This window comes from Narcine bancroftii, chromosome 2, assembly GCF_036971445.1.
Source record: "Narcine bancroftii isolate sNarBan1 chromosome 2, sNarBan1.hap1, whole genome shotgun sequence".
Lineage (NCBI taxonomy): Eukaryota > Metazoa > Chordata > Chondrichthyes > Torpediniformes > Narcinidae > Narcine > Narcine bancroftii.
Genome location: NC_091470.1, coordinates 325,424,534 through 325,441,913, shown reverse-complemented (window position 1 = coordinate 325,441,913; position 17,380 = coordinate 325,424,534). Strand labels below are relative to the sequence as shown.

The 17,380-nt window shown below is 37.0% G+C and overlaps 1 protein-coding gene across 1 annotated transcript in view; it reads right to left on the bottom strand.

Moving 5' to 3' along the window:
- The window catches only part of calb1 (calbindin 1), a 65,773-nt gene that overhangs the window by 14,401 nt on the left and 33,992 nt on the right, over window positions 1-17,380 (bottom strand). The window contains exon 6 of the mRNA XM_069921971.1: window positions 3,658-3,735. Within this exon, the coding sequence (XP_069778072.1) occupies window positions 3,658-3,735 (78 nt within the window). The remainder of the gene's footprint in view (window positions 1-3,657; window positions 3,736-17,380) is intronic.

Sequence of the window (17,380 nt, the reverse complement as noted above, 5' to 3'; positions counted from 1 at the left end):
ATCAAGGGGAGAAAAAAAACTGCTTATCTAATATAAGCCTATGGCTGTCCTGATGATAACCTCAGGTGACTTTCATTTTTAGTAGGAATTATTAATGATTAAAACCTTATCAGACATTAATTTTGTGAAGCTGAAGTTGAATCAACTGAAAAGCTACCAGCAATTAATTGATTACGCTGAACAATATATTCTCCACTTCTAGAAATTTGTAAAAGTTCAGGTTCACAATTTTCACTGTTGAGTTTTATCCATAGATTTCTGCATTGCTATATACTCATTAAAAGTTAAACTGCTCAGTTTCTTAAATGTAAAGAAATTCATGTTCTAACAAATAAATGGAAGCTGTATAGTTCACCTCAAACCCAAAGCCTTTGCCTACCCATTCTCAAATCCCCAATCTCACTACAGTCACAATGTGAAGTAATATGTTGCAGATCAGGACTCAGAAATACATTATTGAATATCAACCTTTTTGAAAATAGGTAGATGACAGATCTTGTTTATTGCCCTGTCAGAATTTGAATAAAGCAAATAAATGTTTGTTGCAGATTTATTGTCACAGAGTAAAATAGTATGGAACACGTCCTTTAGCCCATCTTATCCATGCCGACCAAGTTGGCATTCTGATCTAGTCCCATTTGTCTGCATTTGATCCAGATACTTTTTGAATGTACTACTCATTTTTCTTCAATAGAAAGCAGTAAACAAATACCAATTTCTCTTTAAGTTCTGCACCATGGTTGCCTCTGTCCTCATTCTACTTCGTGTTTGAGCTTGAGCACTATGCTTCTCCTACCCTTTCAATTATTTCCTCTATTGTCCTCCTCCCTGCCCCCACCACCACCATTTTGTTTGGGTGCCTGCCCATATTTTGCTTGATGAGGGCTCAAGCTTGAAACATTAGTTATGTATCTTTAACTTTGTTATATAAATTACCCCGTTTGGCCTGCTGAGTTTCTCCAGCACTGAGTTTTTAATAAATATTAGTGCAGCACCTACATATTTGCTTTCAACTTGCTGAACCATTTTTTTCATTCAGTAATTCAGAAAGCAGTTGATTGAGCAATCGAGTTCAATAGTTGAAAAGACAAAGGGGGGAACAATAATTGTCAGAGTGGGCTGAGTCAGTGTGGTCGACAAGCCTCAGTGAGAAGAGTTAAGAAGCAAGGAATAGTCAGAGTTGGTTAGAAAGGACCACCCTATTGAAGGAAAAAAAAGGATTCAGCAGGTAGACACAGTTAAAGGCAGACTTTTAAGATGACATATATTTTGTTCATCTGGTCATAGACAGTGGGAATGACAGTCAAGGCAGGGAAATGCTCCTCTTGCAAAATGTGGGTTGACAGGGAAGCCACCAGTATCTCTGATGACTTCATCTGCGAGAGGTGCATCCAGCTGCAGCTCCTGACAAGCTGAATTAAGGAATTGGATCCAGATGAACTCCGGATCATATGAGAGGCAGAGGGGGTGATAGATAGGAGTTACAGGGACTCTATCACACCTAGGAGGCAGGAGGAGAGTAGATGAGTGACAGTCTGGAGAGGGAAAGAGAAAAGGCAGGCAGTGCAGGGCATCCCTGTGACTGTTCCCCTCAATATCAAGTATACCATTTTGGATACTGTTGGGGGGAATGACCTACCAGGGACAAGACATGGAAATCAGATCTCTAGCACAGAGTCTGGTCCTGTGGCTAAGAAGGGAAGGGAGGGGAGGAGAAGAGGTGAGTTGTAGTGACAGGGGATTCCATAGTTAAGGGGACAGATAAGAGGTGCTGTGGAAAAGATTGAGTATCCCAGATGGTATGTTGACTCCTTGGTGCCAGGGTCCGAGTTATCTTCGATCAAGTTCACAGCATTCTCAGGAGGGAAGGTGAGCAGCTGGTGTCATGGTCATGTAGGGACCAATGACATGGGTAGGAAGAGCGAGGAGATCCTGCAAGGAGAATTTAGGAAGTTAGGTGCTAGGACCTCCAGGGTAGTGGTTTCAGGATTGCTACTCATGCCATGTGCTAGTGAGGTTAGAAATAGGAGGATAATGCAGCTTAACGTGGCTGAAGTCATGGTTAGAAAGGAGGGCTTCAAGCTTCATGATCATTGGGCTCTATTCCAGAGAAAGTGGGACCTGTTCTGACTTAAGAATGGGACTAATATCTTTGCGGGAAGGTTTGCTGAAGCTCCTCTGGTGAATTTAAACTAGATTTGCAGGGGAAGGGAACCTGAGTGCCAGAGCAGATAGAGGAGTGGAGGAGGGAAAAGATGATGTTAAAATTGCATGCCTCGTTAGAAATTAATGGGTTGAATTTGGTGGGAATGTTCTCAAGTGAATCTATTTCAAAGCAAAGTGTATTGCAGGAAAGGCAGATGAGCTTAGAGTGTTGATTGGCATGTGGAATTATGATATAGTGGCCATTAATAAAATTTGGTTTCAGGAGGCAGCTCAATGTTCCGGGCTTCCTTTGCTTTAGACACGATAGAAAAGGGGGAATGAAAGGGGGAGGAGTGGCATTGCTCATCAGGGAAAATATCACAGCTGTGCTCAGGCAGGACAGACAGAGGGCTCATCTACTGAGGCTATGTAGATGGAGCTGATGGGGTTGTATCATAGTCGGCCCAATAGACAACAAGAATTGGAGGAACAAATCTGCAGAGAGATAGCAGACAGCTGCAGGAAACATAAGGTTGTGATAGTAGAGATTTTAACTTACTACAAATTGTCTGGGACTCCCATATTGTTAAAGGGCTGGGATTGCTTAGAGTTTGTCAAATGTGTTTAGGAAAGTATTGAGTACAGGAGTTGGATGTTATAGTAAAGTTGTATAAGACATGGGTGAGGCCACATTTGGAGTATTGTGTGCAGTTCTGGTCACCTAACTACAGGACAGATATCAATAAGATAGAAAGAGAGATTTACTAGATGTTGTCTGGACTTCAGCAACTGAGTTACAGGGAAAGGTTAAAAAATTAGGATTTTTTTTCCCTGGAGCGTAGAAGAATGAGGGGAGATTTGATAGAGGTATTTAAAATTATGAGAGAGACAGTCAGAGTAAATGCAGATAGGTTTTATCTACTGATGGTAAGTGAGATACAAACCAATGGACATGGGTTAAGAGTGAAAGAGAAAAAAGTTTAGGGGAACATGAGCGGGAACCTCTTCACACAGAGAGTGTTGGGAGTGTGGAACAAGCAGCCCCTGAAGTAGTGAATGCAGGTTCAATTTTAAGAAGAATTTGGACAGGTGGATGGGAGGGATATGGAGGACTATGGACTGGGTGCAGGTCAGTGAAATTAGGCAAAAAAAAAAAATGGTTTGGTACAGACTAGAATGGTCGAAGAGGCCATTTTCTGTACCAGTGTTCTATGGTTCTAAAAATGATCATATTTAAGATATTATTAGCTGGTGCACATGATTATAACTTTGTTTTCTGGGTTATATATAATTTTTAAACATGGATATTCATCATTAATAGATTTCCTCAACTTATCACACTGCTGTGAGTTTTCACTGATTACTAATAACTGCATAATTAACATTATTATAGCATTGAATATTTTGCTAAATCTGAAAATAGATATTCAGCCTAATTAGAGAAGCATTCTACATGGGTTCCATTACAAATTGTTATGATTGCTTTTGCAACTATTAGGATTTTACTCTTACCGTAGTCAGGGTATACTCCTCCAATTTCACTTCATCAAATGGCCTGTTTGCTTTCTTGAGTAAATCTCGAAGAAAACTCTGTTTAGGAAGATTTTTTTAAAAATTAGGATTTTTTTAGATGTACAGCATGGTAATAGTCCCTTCCAAGCTCACGAGCCTGTACTGCCCAAATACTCCAATTAACTTGTAACCCCCGCGTATTTTGGAGGGTGGGAGGAAACGGGAGCATCCAGAAGAAATCCATGCAGACAGGAGGAGATCATGCAAACTCCTTGCAGATAGTGCGAGATTCAAACTGTTTTTTTTAATCTAATTTCTACCATAGATAATAATTGTGTATCAGTCACTGATTATCACTCTCGTTGTTAAAATGCAATTAAAATGGCAAGTGGTTGTAGCATGCTCTTGGTATTTTGCCTGTGGCTGGTCTTATAAGAGATGGAATTCAAGAGATTTTTTAAAATAAAAGAACAAAAACTTTCATTTGTACACCACCGTTCACAACATTGGGGTGTTTCAAAGCACTTAAAGTATACTCACTGCTTTTATGTAGCAAACAATTAAAACAGGAAAAATTCCACGGATGTTATGTCCAAATAATCTATTTTACATCCGTTGCTTGAGGTATAAATACATTGTTGCATATCTTCAAGATAGATAATAAAAATAACCAATGGCACTATCTGAGACAGCACACAGCAAATTGGTTTAACTTGCAGATGGTAAGACAATGAGCCAGACTGTGACTGAGACAACTATGCCTTGCATTCCCCTCTTACAGGGCGCCTATAGTTGCACTTAGTCGACACAGCCACATATTGCTACTGAGCTATTGGCCTTGCTACTGCAACCACACTAAGCAGTAAGAAGTCTGCAAGTGGCAATTAAGCCTCACGTGCTACTAACTGAGATCCACTTCCAGTCTGCCCATCTGGTGGTTTGTGTGCCATCTCTGATGGTCATAGGCATTTTGATACAGTTGAGATACCTATTTATAATTTAATTTTATTGAATTTTATATATACAACAAAAAGTGCAAGAACAAGAAAAATATACTGTACAGGTACAAAGTAATTACATTGTATCCTAGAATAAAAATGAACATTGTAACTAATGATAAAGAAACAGACAGAATTCAATATTATATCTCTTGTTCAGAAAAAAATCAAATGAGAAAAGACTGCATCTAACTTATCCTAAATCTATAACCCCTAAACTAAAAAGAAAAAGCCACCAAACCGTAACAGTAAGTTGGTGAATTGCCTTATATGTAAATAAGTAAGTTCAGGAAGAGATTATAAACATTTTGTATGCTATATGCAAATTAGTAAACTACTGTATTATTCATTAAACAATAAAATATTCTGCCTGTCCCGCATTGGACTTGTCAGCCACAAACGAGCCTGCAGCTGACGTGGACATTACCCCTCCATAAATCTTTGTCCGCGAAGCCAAGCCAAAGAAAGAAAATATTCCATTCAAGTGTTCCACATTTTAACAAACTTAACTTCTAAAACATTACATCTAATCTCCTCGAGGTCTAAGCATGATAAGGTTTGGGTCATTCATTTTGCATAATGGGGAAGAATCGAGTTCTTAAATCTTAGCAAAATAGATCTCTGGCCATTAAAGTGGCAAAAGCTATCACATGGCAATCCAACACTGATAATCAACTGTTCTCTATCCCCATACCAAATAAAGCTGTAATGGGATGAGGTTGAATAGTAACTGAGAAAATATGGGAAAATGTATTAAAACTTTCCTTCCAGTAGTAATCTAATGCTGAAAAGAACCAAAACATATAATATAAGGAAGCAACCCCATTACAGCATCTGTCACATAAAGGGTTGATAGTAGGAAAAATCTTAGCAAATTTATCTTTGGATAAATGTGCTCTATGTATTATCTTGAATCGAATAAGTGAATGATGTGTACAAATGGAAGAGAAATGGACAAATTTTAAACACTTTATCTATATATCCTTGGAAATAATAGTTTGTAAGTTGCTCTCCCAAGCACAGTTAATTTTATTCATAGATATGATTCCTATTAATCAAACTGACCAGAATGAGCATCCATGGCACTGAAAGGTTTCAATAAATTTGCTCTGGCTACACTACTTGGTGCTTCCCTTCTGTTTTCATTGGTAAAGGTGAATAAATGTTCTGTAGTTAAAAATTCATTATGAATTTGGTTTCAATTCAGGGGCCATTTAGAACAGAAAGGTTTTTCTTTATCCATTCAGATTATTAATAATTTCTTTTTTCCCTCCATCTTGCCTTGATTGTGTTTTTCATAAATGGAGATAAAAGGGTATCACTTATTTGTTGATGGCTGTTTTATGACTTTTGAGCATTTGTCACTTAAATTTAATCTCCCTAATTTCCATTTTTTTTAGATATTTACGTTAGAGATTTTCTGAGAAACCAAGTTACTACTTTTCCTTTCTCCCATGAGAGTAATTGCATTGTGATACATTTTAACATTAAATAACACAATTTAAAAAAAAACATTTATTTAAAGACACACAATCCTTAGTCAAATTATTTCCATAATAATATTAATTAAAATGGAGGTGAAATAAACCATCCTCAGTTTATCTTCCATTTAAGTAAATGTACACCCTTTCTCAGAAATGGAACCCAAAAGTGCCCACAATATTCCCAATGTGGTCTGTCCAATGCCTTACAAAACCTCAGCTTTAAATCATTGCTTTTATATTCTAGTCCTTTCGAAATGAATGCCAACATTACTTATGACCAACTCAACCTGCAAGTTAACATTCAGGGAATCCTGCACTAGGACTCCCAAGACCCTTTGGACCTCCGCTTTCAGAATTCTCTCCTCATTTCAAAAATAGTCTTGATACTTTATTCCTTCTCCCAGATACTTCCCAAAGATGTATTTCATATCCCTTCTTTGCCCATTCTCTCAACCTATCCAAGACTTTCTGCTTCCTTAATACTACCTTCCCTTCCACATATCTTCATATCATTTGTAAATTTTGTCACAAAGCTATCAATTCCATAATCTAAATCAATATTATATAATGTGAAAAGTAGTGGACTCAATACCGACCCCTATGGACAGACAGAAAAGGCCCTCTTTATTTACACTCTTTGCCTTCTGCAAGTCATCCAATCTTCTATCCATTCTAGTTTCTTTCCTGTACTGTGAGATAGCAGGATAGAAGCAGACCATTAGCTCCAATGGCATGTGTTGAGATTTATACACCCCAAGTGTTTCCTCACACCTTTCTTCATTCAACATCATCAATACTTTATTCACCTTAAGGGTGTGATGAGTTGGGTTCTTCAGTAGCTGTAATCTATTTGCTGAAGCATTTCACAGATTTGTTAGCTCAAAAGCTCCTAGATTCTGATCCTGTAAATGACAATATCAACATATTTCCAAATCAAGTAACCACGTAAGGAGGAGAGAGAACCTGGTGTAGATGTGCTCCTATGTTGCTCCTGGCTGTCTCATTCTAACTGAGAGATGCTGATCATTTCAAAGATCCTGTTGAAAAGTTTCCGACCAAGCATCAATACATTTTAACATCAATTCTTTGTTTTTTTCAGTTCTTCCTGTTAGAATTAATACTGTCTACCCAAATCAAGTCAGTCTGAATATGGTTCAGTTAATCCGATGCCACCTGGTTCCTTGCAATAAATTATCGCATCTGTTTTCCCAGTTTTATTCTAGACATGTTCATGTTGTTCATATGGGATTTAATTTATCTTTAGTTATTATTTTTTCTTAAATTTTAATGGTCTCAGTTCATCTGTCTATATTAAAACAGTGGCAAACAGAATGTATTGTTACATGCTCGAAACAATGATTTATACATGATTAAACTCACCATTTCAGAACCACATTATCCTTGACCATCCAGTAACATCGAATTTGCTCTAATTACTGACAGATGACATTCTTGTTAATAGTCTCCATTTATTGCTAATCATGAGCCTCTGATCTCCTTCATTTCAATTTCACATTATGGTAACCCATGTAAAGCACCTTGCATAACTCTGTTAGCCACCTACTCCACACTTCTAAACCTTCTTAATTGACTGTGTTATCTGCAAACATAATTACTGTGATTGAAACATTGCTCCAGTTATTTTTACAGATGGTAAATAAAAAAATGTTGCAAAGCAGATCACTGTGAAGAGAACCTGCCAGGCAAATACCCACTGCCTCCCATTAAGCAGGTTTCTTAGTTGCCATACCAATTCTACACAGACCAAAAAAATACTGGTGGGGGAAAAAAACACTATGGGTCAAGCAACACCTTTGGAAGCAAAAGTGATTGTTAATATTTCCTGATGAGACCCTGAATCAATTAATCATAACTGGGAAGCTGGGAGAACTCTCAGGTGGGAGGTTATGGTCCATTTCCTTTCAAGTTATGAAACTGTGCACATAACGAGTCAATTAGGTACGATTAAAACAGTGGTTTTCAACCTTTTTCTTTCCACTCACATACCACCTTAAGCAATCCCTTACTAATCACAGAGCACCTATGGCATAGGGAATACTTAACGTGGTATGTGAGTGGAAATAAAAAAGGTTGAGAACCATTGATAGTTCATTTTTTAAATAAATTACTGAACAAAGCAACACCCATGGAAACAAATGATTGATTTTTGCCATTTCCTTTTGAAAGCAAAAAGTTACTGATATTGGAATTCTGAATTAAAAGGACAAAATATTTGTTTTTCTTTCTCTTTTCTACATGGATTGAAAAAATTGACATGTTTTAACATGATAGATAATAGAGATTTGAAATACCAAGGAATTCTGAGGAGAGAGGTGTAGGGGAAGTATTGTTTGAAATTGATGAAAAAATATTAATGAGTAAAATATTAAATACTTTAAGTTTTAATATTAACAGGCTTGAAAAGAAAATAATATATTGGCACATATTAAGAAATGAAAGTAGATATAGCATTTTTGTAAGAAACTCATTTAATTGCAAAAGAGTATCAGAAGTTAAAAAGAGATTGGGTAGGATATGTTGCAGCTTCCTCATTTAATTCAAAAGCAAGGAGAGCAGCAATTTTAATAAGCAGGACTCTTCTGGTTAAAATACAAAATGTAATAACTGATCCTGCAGGGAGATATGTTACGGTACATTGTCAATTTTTTTTGGAATATTAGACACTTATGAACATATATACACCTTCCGCTCCGTAAATGGTTATATGGTTAACGTAGATGATAAAAATTTATACAAGAAGCATTTCTTAACTTAACAAATACATATAACAATATATTAATAGGTGGAGACTTTCATTTTTGTTCAGATCAAGTTCTAGATAGATCAACAGGATCAATAACAAGGACAAAAGCAGCTAAGACCACATTGTTGTTAATGAACGATTTAAATGTAATAGACTCATGGAGAAGAATACATCTAAGAGAAAGATATTATTCTTTTTATTCCAAAAGATGTGATTTTTAATCCAGGATAAATTTGGGTTTTTTTTTTAAGTATCTGCACAACTTCAGGGTAGAATTCAACAAGCAGATTATAAGGCAAAAATATTATCTGATCCCTCTCCTTGTTATTGACAGTAACAATGTTGGACAAAGAAGAATCGGTTTACAGATGGAGATTTAATTCTATTTTTTTTAAAAAGGAAATACTTTCATGATTTTGTTAGATATCAAATAAGATTCTTTTTTGAGAACAACTCTAATTCAGTTAATAATAAATTTATTTTATGGGACGCAATGAAAGCATATTTAAGAGATCTAAAAATAAGTTATACTTCTAAAATAAAAAATTATTATATGAAAGAGATAGAACAATTGGAGAGAGAGATAACAAATTTGGAAAAAGATTTGCAAAGAAAAATTAATGAAGAGAAACTGATGACTAATTAATAAGAAACTTCAATACAATATTTTACAAACATATAGAACAGAGAAAGAGATAATGAGAACTAAATAGATATTATGAATTATGTGAGAGAGCACACAAGGTTCTTTCATGACAATTAAAAAAAGAACAAGTATTGAGAATGATTATTGCTAATGAATATAATCTTAATTTAATTACATAAATCTCAAGAATTAATGAAAATTGTAAACAATTTTATACAAATTTATGACAGAATCTCAAAATGATGATAGTAAAATAGATAATTTTTTGTCACAATTAAATTTACCAAAATTACATTTGGAAGAGCAAAGAGAATAGGGTGCCCACTTCACCCCAATAGAGGTGAGGGAAGCATTGATCTCATTACAAAGTAATAAGCTTCTAGTTGAAGTAAAAACACAAAATACTGGAGAAACAAGTCAGACGGTGTCCTGTGTCATGGAAGATTCTTACCTGCTTGTTATTTTTAATTTGCAGCTCTTGGTTCTGCAAGGCTGAGAACCTGCGTGTTTTTACTTTTCAGCTTTTGCTTCTGAAAGGCTGAGAACCTGCTTGTTTTTTTAGAATCAGCAGACATAAGCTAAATTCCACCGAGGGGCCAGAAATGCTGTTATCTGAAGAAAGGACATCTGTGTACCAAGAACATTTAATCTTCCTGCATGTTTTGGTCACAGACTGTCAGAGGCCTAGCCTTAATGCAAAATAAACCATTGTATTCAAAGTGATCAGCTGAAAATTATGTTATTCGATAGAAACCTAGCATGCTAGCTTGCTCGCTTATCTTTCTTGCTGTGCTGGGAATAGGTGCTTGGGTAAGCAGTTTTTGGGTAATATAAGCCATGGTCCTGCTGCTGAAGTTTGAGACTCTCCGAGAGGTGGCAACATCTCTTAGCAAGAAGAAGAACTTCTAGAGTCCAGCCAACGTCCCGGTCAGGGGAGGTGGAGAAGCTGTTACCGGCGCCCTGACAATCTACTACAAGTGTGCAGTCGTTGTCTCGCTTTGGCAGTTGGGACCAGTCCAAGCGTTGATAAGTATAGTTGGGAAGGGCTTGCATATTGTAGTGTGAAATCAGCTTTTGAATTTGTAATAAACATTTGTATAATCTGAATTGCTCTCAGTGTGTGTGTCTATTTTCTTTCGGTAGCTCAAACACTGTGATCAATCTAAAACGAACAAAGTGAGAGGTACAAGTTTACCCAAGACACCTGTATGTACCAAAGATACATAAGTGATATTTCGGTCTTGAGCCCTTCATCAAAGTAAGAGAAAATGCTGGCAAGTGTCTGAACAAAAGAGTGGGGGGGGGGGGCAAGGGATGACAAGGCAGGAGATGATAGGCGGAGAAAGGAGAGGACAGCAGTAATGAGGGGGAGGGAGGGATGGCATGGCTATATGGGTGAAAGAACTGTAAAGACAGAAAAAGAGGGGAGGGGAAAGAAAAGGCAGATTTGCCACAAGACAGAGTTTCACTTGTTGAATCCCTATACGTGGGAGTTGATTATTATGGTCCTTTGCAAGTAAAATGAGGAAGAAGTATTGAAAAATGATACAAAGTTATTTTTACCTCTTTGACCACAGAGAAATTCATATTGAAGTAGCGTCATTGCTTGATACAGACTCTTTTATCAATGCTCATCGATGTTTTATCGCCAGACATGGTCAAGTAAAAGAATTATGTTCTGATAATGGATCTAACCTTATAGGAGCTCAAGTAGAGTTATGAAAAGCAATACAAGATTGGAATCAACATTAAATTCATGATTCACTACTTCAGAAATTAATTGGATGTTTAACCCACCTACAAGATAACATCATGGATGTGTGTTGGGAAAGAATGATTAGATCAATCAGAAAAATTCTTAGTTCCATTTTGAATAGTCAAATACTCAGTGATAACAATCTTCAGACCGTTTTGTGCAAAATTGAAGCTATTTTAAATAGTCGTCCAATAACAAAAAATTCTGTTGATTCAAATGACATCAAGGCTCTTACACCAAATCATCTCTTACTTCTTAAATCTAAGCCTTTGATGCCTCCAGATCAATTTCAGAAAGAAAAATATTTATCCAAGATGCAGATGGAAACAAGTGCAAGTTATTGCAGATTTACTTTTGGAAAAGATGGATTAAAGTATATGTTTTGTTACTAAAAGAATTGCAAAATGGTCTAAAGCTAAACACAATTTAGTATGCAGAGATATTGTAATTATCATGGATGATCGTTCACCAAAAAAATCTTGGTTGCTGGGGAAAAGCATGAATACAGTTTGGCAAGTGTGGATTAAAACCAAGATTGGTTACTTAAATTGACCTATTACTAAAATCTGTCTTTTACAGAAAGCTGAACATTTTGATTTCTAATCTTATACTTACTTTATTTACTTGTGTATCTGTAACAGTAATTATTATATATTAACCATTAATGCCTATTATACTAATTAGCAGCCAGAATGTAAAGGTTAAAACCTTGTTTTTTTTAACTTTTAGTTAATTTGTGCCTATCTCTTTAAGAGAACTATTGTTTGTAGTGTAACTATAGCGACTATGATGTAATATGCCATAATATTCACCCAGACTAATGACTTGCTCATTATTCTTCAGGATGTAGAGGAAGTGTGAGCATGAGAAATTTTTGTTTGATTTTCTTTTGTCTCTTTAAATTTGTTTATCAATATCTTTTGTATCATTTTACAGTAAATGTTTTGTTACTCATCATTATGAAGTCATAATGCGAAGCTATGCAAAATGTGTATCCATTTTTATCAACAAATTAAAGCTACATAAAGCAGCAGTCACAGAGTTTGGTTTGTTGAATTAAAGAGATTGAAATTAGAGCCGCCAAAGAAAACCCATGCAGACTTGGGGAGAACATATAAACTCTTTAGAGACAGTGTGGGTTTCAAACTCTGTTTCCAATCACTGACGCTTTAACAGCATTGTGCTAACTGCTACACTAACCATGCCTTATCTTTTGCATTCAATTAATTTTGATATACAAGAAAGAGATCAGAAATATTCTCCTTAGGACTGGATTCAGTCACTCCAAAATTGAAAGCTTGACATAGGAAAATATGATAATACTTTATTCTGATTTTGCATTTTCTATGTCTCTTTAGCAATAAAATAGTTGCTGCCCTCTTGTGGATTAGTTGTTTGTTTAGTCATAAATTATAAATCATCCAGTATTTGGAACATTGAATAGTACATCATTGGAACAGGCACTTTGACCCATGATACCTGTTCCAAATGTGATGGCAGTTCTAACTACTCTCATCTGCCTGCATGTAATCTATATTCCTCCATGATTTGGCTGTTCATGTACCTATTTACATATATCTTATCTGTGGCTTGTATCTGCTTCTACCACCTCCCCTGATTGCACAATCTGCGCACCGACTTCACTGCCTTCATGACCACTTTATTGTCTTGTGTTGCCACATTCAGGGACATATGAACTTGCATCAAAATGTTATTTCAAAGGCGGCCCCTCAAGTTGTTCGACAGGGCCCTCCATAATGTTCAGGACCAAGACACGTCTCCCCACCCCCCTTTATTTGTCTCTGTTGCTCCACAGTTTTAAATCTGTATCAAACAATTCACATGTAATTAAAGTGTACATGCCAGATTTATTCAATTTGTATACATTTTGATTTGACCATGCAGAAATTACAGCCCTTTTTATACATAGTCCCCTCATTTCAGGGAACCATAATGTTTGGGACATTTGGCTTCACAGATGTGTTCAAGTATTCAAGTATGTTTTGTACTGACAATAACCAGAAAAGCATTGTGAGTATAAGTCAGCTTTAATAAACCAATATGTACACTAAGAGGTCTTGTCTCTCTGCAAGACGAACCTGGAAGACTAGACTGTAGCTCTGGATTGCTTTATATACAAGGTCACCGGGATGACCCCTGGTGACCTAGTGGTGTAATTACATATCACCACATGTTTAATTGCTTCATTGGTGCAAGTATAAGAGAGCTAGGCTTGCTTCTGAATTTTTGATCACTTTGGAGTCTGTGGTTGCCATGTTTCAATACAAGGACAATGAAAGTTAAAGAAGCTATTATGAGACTGAAAAATCAAGAATAAACAGTAAGAAACATTGGCTAAACCTTAGGATTACCAAAATCAACAGTTCAGAGCATCATCAAGAAGAAAGAGCTCAGTAATTGCAAAGGGACTGGTATTCTCAAGAAGACGTCCACTGCTAACGAAAGAAGAATTCTCATCATAATGAAGAAAAATTCACAGACATATATCCGACAGATCAGAAATATTCTTTAGAAGGCAGGTGTGGATGTGTTAATGACCATTGTCCACAGAAGCATTCATGAAAAGAAATACAGAAGCTAAATTGCAAGATTCAAACCACTTGTTACCACAAACAGGATGGTCAAATTGCAGTTTGCCAAGAAGTATTTAAAAGAGCCTGCAAAATTCTGAAAAAAGTGTCTTGTGGACAGATGAGACAAGGATTAACTGTATCAGAGTGATGGCTAGAGCAAAACGTGGAGTGGTAAAGGAACTGGCCAAGATATAAAGCACAACACCTTTGCCATGGTTTACAAATGATCAGCAGTGGAGGTCTTCCATGAAAGATAAGTCCCTTTGCAATTACCAAGCTTATCACTTCTCTCCTTCTTCTTAATGATGTTCCAAACAGTAGATTTTGGTAATCCTAAGATTTGGGTGATGTCTCTTACCATTCTATTCTTGTTTTTCAGAACCATAATGGCTTATTTGACTGCACAACTCTTTCTCATGTTGACAAATGGCAACTACAGGCTCTAAAGGTGATCAAAAGCTAAGAAGCAAGCCTTGCTCTCTTATGCCTGCACCAATGAAACATGAGTACTCACAAACATCTCTGAAGCCAAATGTCCCAAAATTATGATGCTCTGAAACGGGGGAAGTATGTATAAAGTATGTCATTTCTACACGATTAAACCAAAATATATACAAATAACCTTGAAAATAATCTGGAATGTGCATTTTAATTACATGTGAATTGTTTGATTATAAATGTGAAACTGTGGAACACAGGGGCAAATAAAGGAAAATAAAAGTGTCTTTGTCCCAAACATTATGGAAGACACTATATGTTTGGATTGTTTGCCTACCCAGGCTCAAAAATCTGAGCGTGAAGCTACCTTATTTTGAAGCTGTGGTTCTACAGGCTAAATTGTTTCCCATTAATCTGTAAATTAGTTCCACTTCTGTGATGGAATATTTGGAAATATTTTGGGTAGATAAATTGGTAAAATTAGAATAGGTTACATATATACACGCACACTTTAAAACAACTTATTTGAAATACTGAAGAATTCATATTCAGTAACTTTACAGAAACTATGGAGAATGCTATGCCCATTTCACAAGTAGGTGCTAAATGAAATGATGTCATGAATGAATGGAGTGTTGTTTTTAAAAGCCACAGCAAGAGACAGACTGACTCCTCATATCTCTTCACAGAAAGGTTATTAAGAGGTTATTGTTTATCTAAAACAGCAGATAGAAGCAGAAGACTAATTCCTATTGTTTGCTGGAGAAGGAGGGGGTTTTGCAAGTGAGAGAAAGAGAAGAACATGGCTGGCAGTTTAAATCTCAGATGTAGAGAGAGACACAGCTGAAACTGTCAGCCAGGAGAAGCTTGTTTAAACTGAAACAAGCTCCAGAGTGGCAGATGGCTGGAAGTGTTCTCTGTCTGATGTTTCACTTGGAATAAGCAAAACAGAAAGGAACTCTGTGATAGCCTGAAAGAACTATCTGGAGAACCCCGATGGGGCAAGTTTCGTCAGCAAGACATTGAGGTGACTAATGGTGGTACCTCAGTTGTGGAAATCCTGGAACAACTCTGCAAACCTATGAGAACCTTCCTGAATGGTAAACATTTATCTTTCGAGCACCAAAGGCTGGTGAAGTTTATACATGTTAAATTCTGTGCACAGTATAAGAATTGCCTGCAAACAGAGAACTTGGAAGAATGAGAAGTGACATTGAACTGTGAACCAAAGAACTTTTCTTAAATTTACACACACACATATCACATACATGTGATCTTAGAATTAGAGGGGGGTTAAATTGGGTAGTTAAGTTAGTGATAAGTTAAAGTTTGATTCTATTTTCATGTTTAAAGATAATTAAAAACAACTTTTGTTTAAGTAACCATTTGTCATGGTGAATATCTATTGCTGCTGGGTCTTGGGGTCCTTTGGGCTTGTAACACTACTGAAGGTTAAACAGGAAAGTCTACAGATTCTGCAGTTGTCATGCAATGCATAAAAGTTCTGGAGAAATTCAGTAAGTAATGCATTTATAGGAAATAAAATGCTACCAACCCTTTGTTAAGGTCTGAGCAAAAAACAGGTAGGTATCTGAATAAAAAGGTAGGGGAAGAAAGTAGAGGAGGGAGGAAGGCAGACCAACAGGTAAACAGACATAGAATGATATGGGAGGGAGAGTAGAAGAGAATGAAAAGGGCTGAGGTGATATGGGAAAGGAGTACTTCTCTAGGTGGAAAAGGAAGGGGTGGAAGCTGGATAAAAAGAGAAGGGATAGGAAAAGACAGAGTCTAAGGGGGAGGGTCCAATGGAAACTGAAGGTCAATGTAATGCTGTGTGGTTGCAGAGTGCCCAGTTGTTGTTAGGTGTTGTTCCTCCAATTTGCAGATAGCCTCAATTTGGCAATTAATGAGGCAATAGATAAACATGTTGGCATGGGAATGGTGTGTGGAATTAAAATGTTTACCCACTGGAAAGTCCCCGTTATTGCAGAAGACAGAGTGAAGGTGCACAACGAAATAATCTCCCAGTCTATGTCTAGTCTCTCTGCTGTAGAGGAGGATCATAATGGGAGCACTAGAGGGAGTGTATGATCCCTGCAGATTCACGTGAAGTGTTGCTTCACTTGGAAGGATTGTTTAGGGCCCTGAGTAGTGGTGAGGGAGGAGGTGTGGATGAAAGAGTATAATTTATTGCAATCACAGAGGTTGGTACTGAGAAAAGATTAACAGAAAGGGATGAGTGGATGAGAGAGACCCAGAGGGGTGATCTCTGCTGAAAGTGGGGAGGGGAGGAGACAGGAAAGATGTGTCTGGTGGTAGAATCATGTAGTAGGTGGTGGAAATTGCAGAGGATGATTTGTTGGTTGCAGGTGAAGGAGGGCTGGTAGGTGATGACAAGGGAATCCTGTCCTTGTTGTGTCTCAGGGTGGAAGGGGCCAGGGAAGATGTGCAGAAAAAAGAGGAGATGTGGGTAAACAATGAGTTGATGGCAGTAGATGAGAAGCCATGTTTCTTGAAGGAGGACACCTTGGATGTTTTGGAATGGAAGTCAACAGAGGAACAATGGAAGACAATGTTGAAACAGAGGAAGAGGAATTGAGAGAAAGGAATAGAATCCTTATGTGGACAGGGTATGAGGAGATGTAATAAGGTAACTGTACGAGTTTGGTTTCTTGTTGGTCTGGGTCAAATAGTTTGCTCTCAGATTAAGTGAAGAACATTGGTCTTAAGAATCTCAATTGATGAATCCTTTAAATTGCTCCTGCCAGTGTCTGATATCACTCTCTATTCTTGGTAAGTTGTCTTTTCTTTTTGGCACTTATTGGGATGGACCTTTGTTGTTTAGACTATTGATGGCTTGACAGTGTTGAAGGATCCATACATGTCATTGTTATTAGGGAGTTTCTGGATTTCTTGCGCTCCTTCTAACCATCTTCTGTCCTTTCAGAAGGTCAGTCAGAAAGGTTTGAATTAGTGGGAGTGTCATGAACAAGGAGATATTGCTACATAATAAGATGCAGACATTTTCAATCTGAAGTGCATA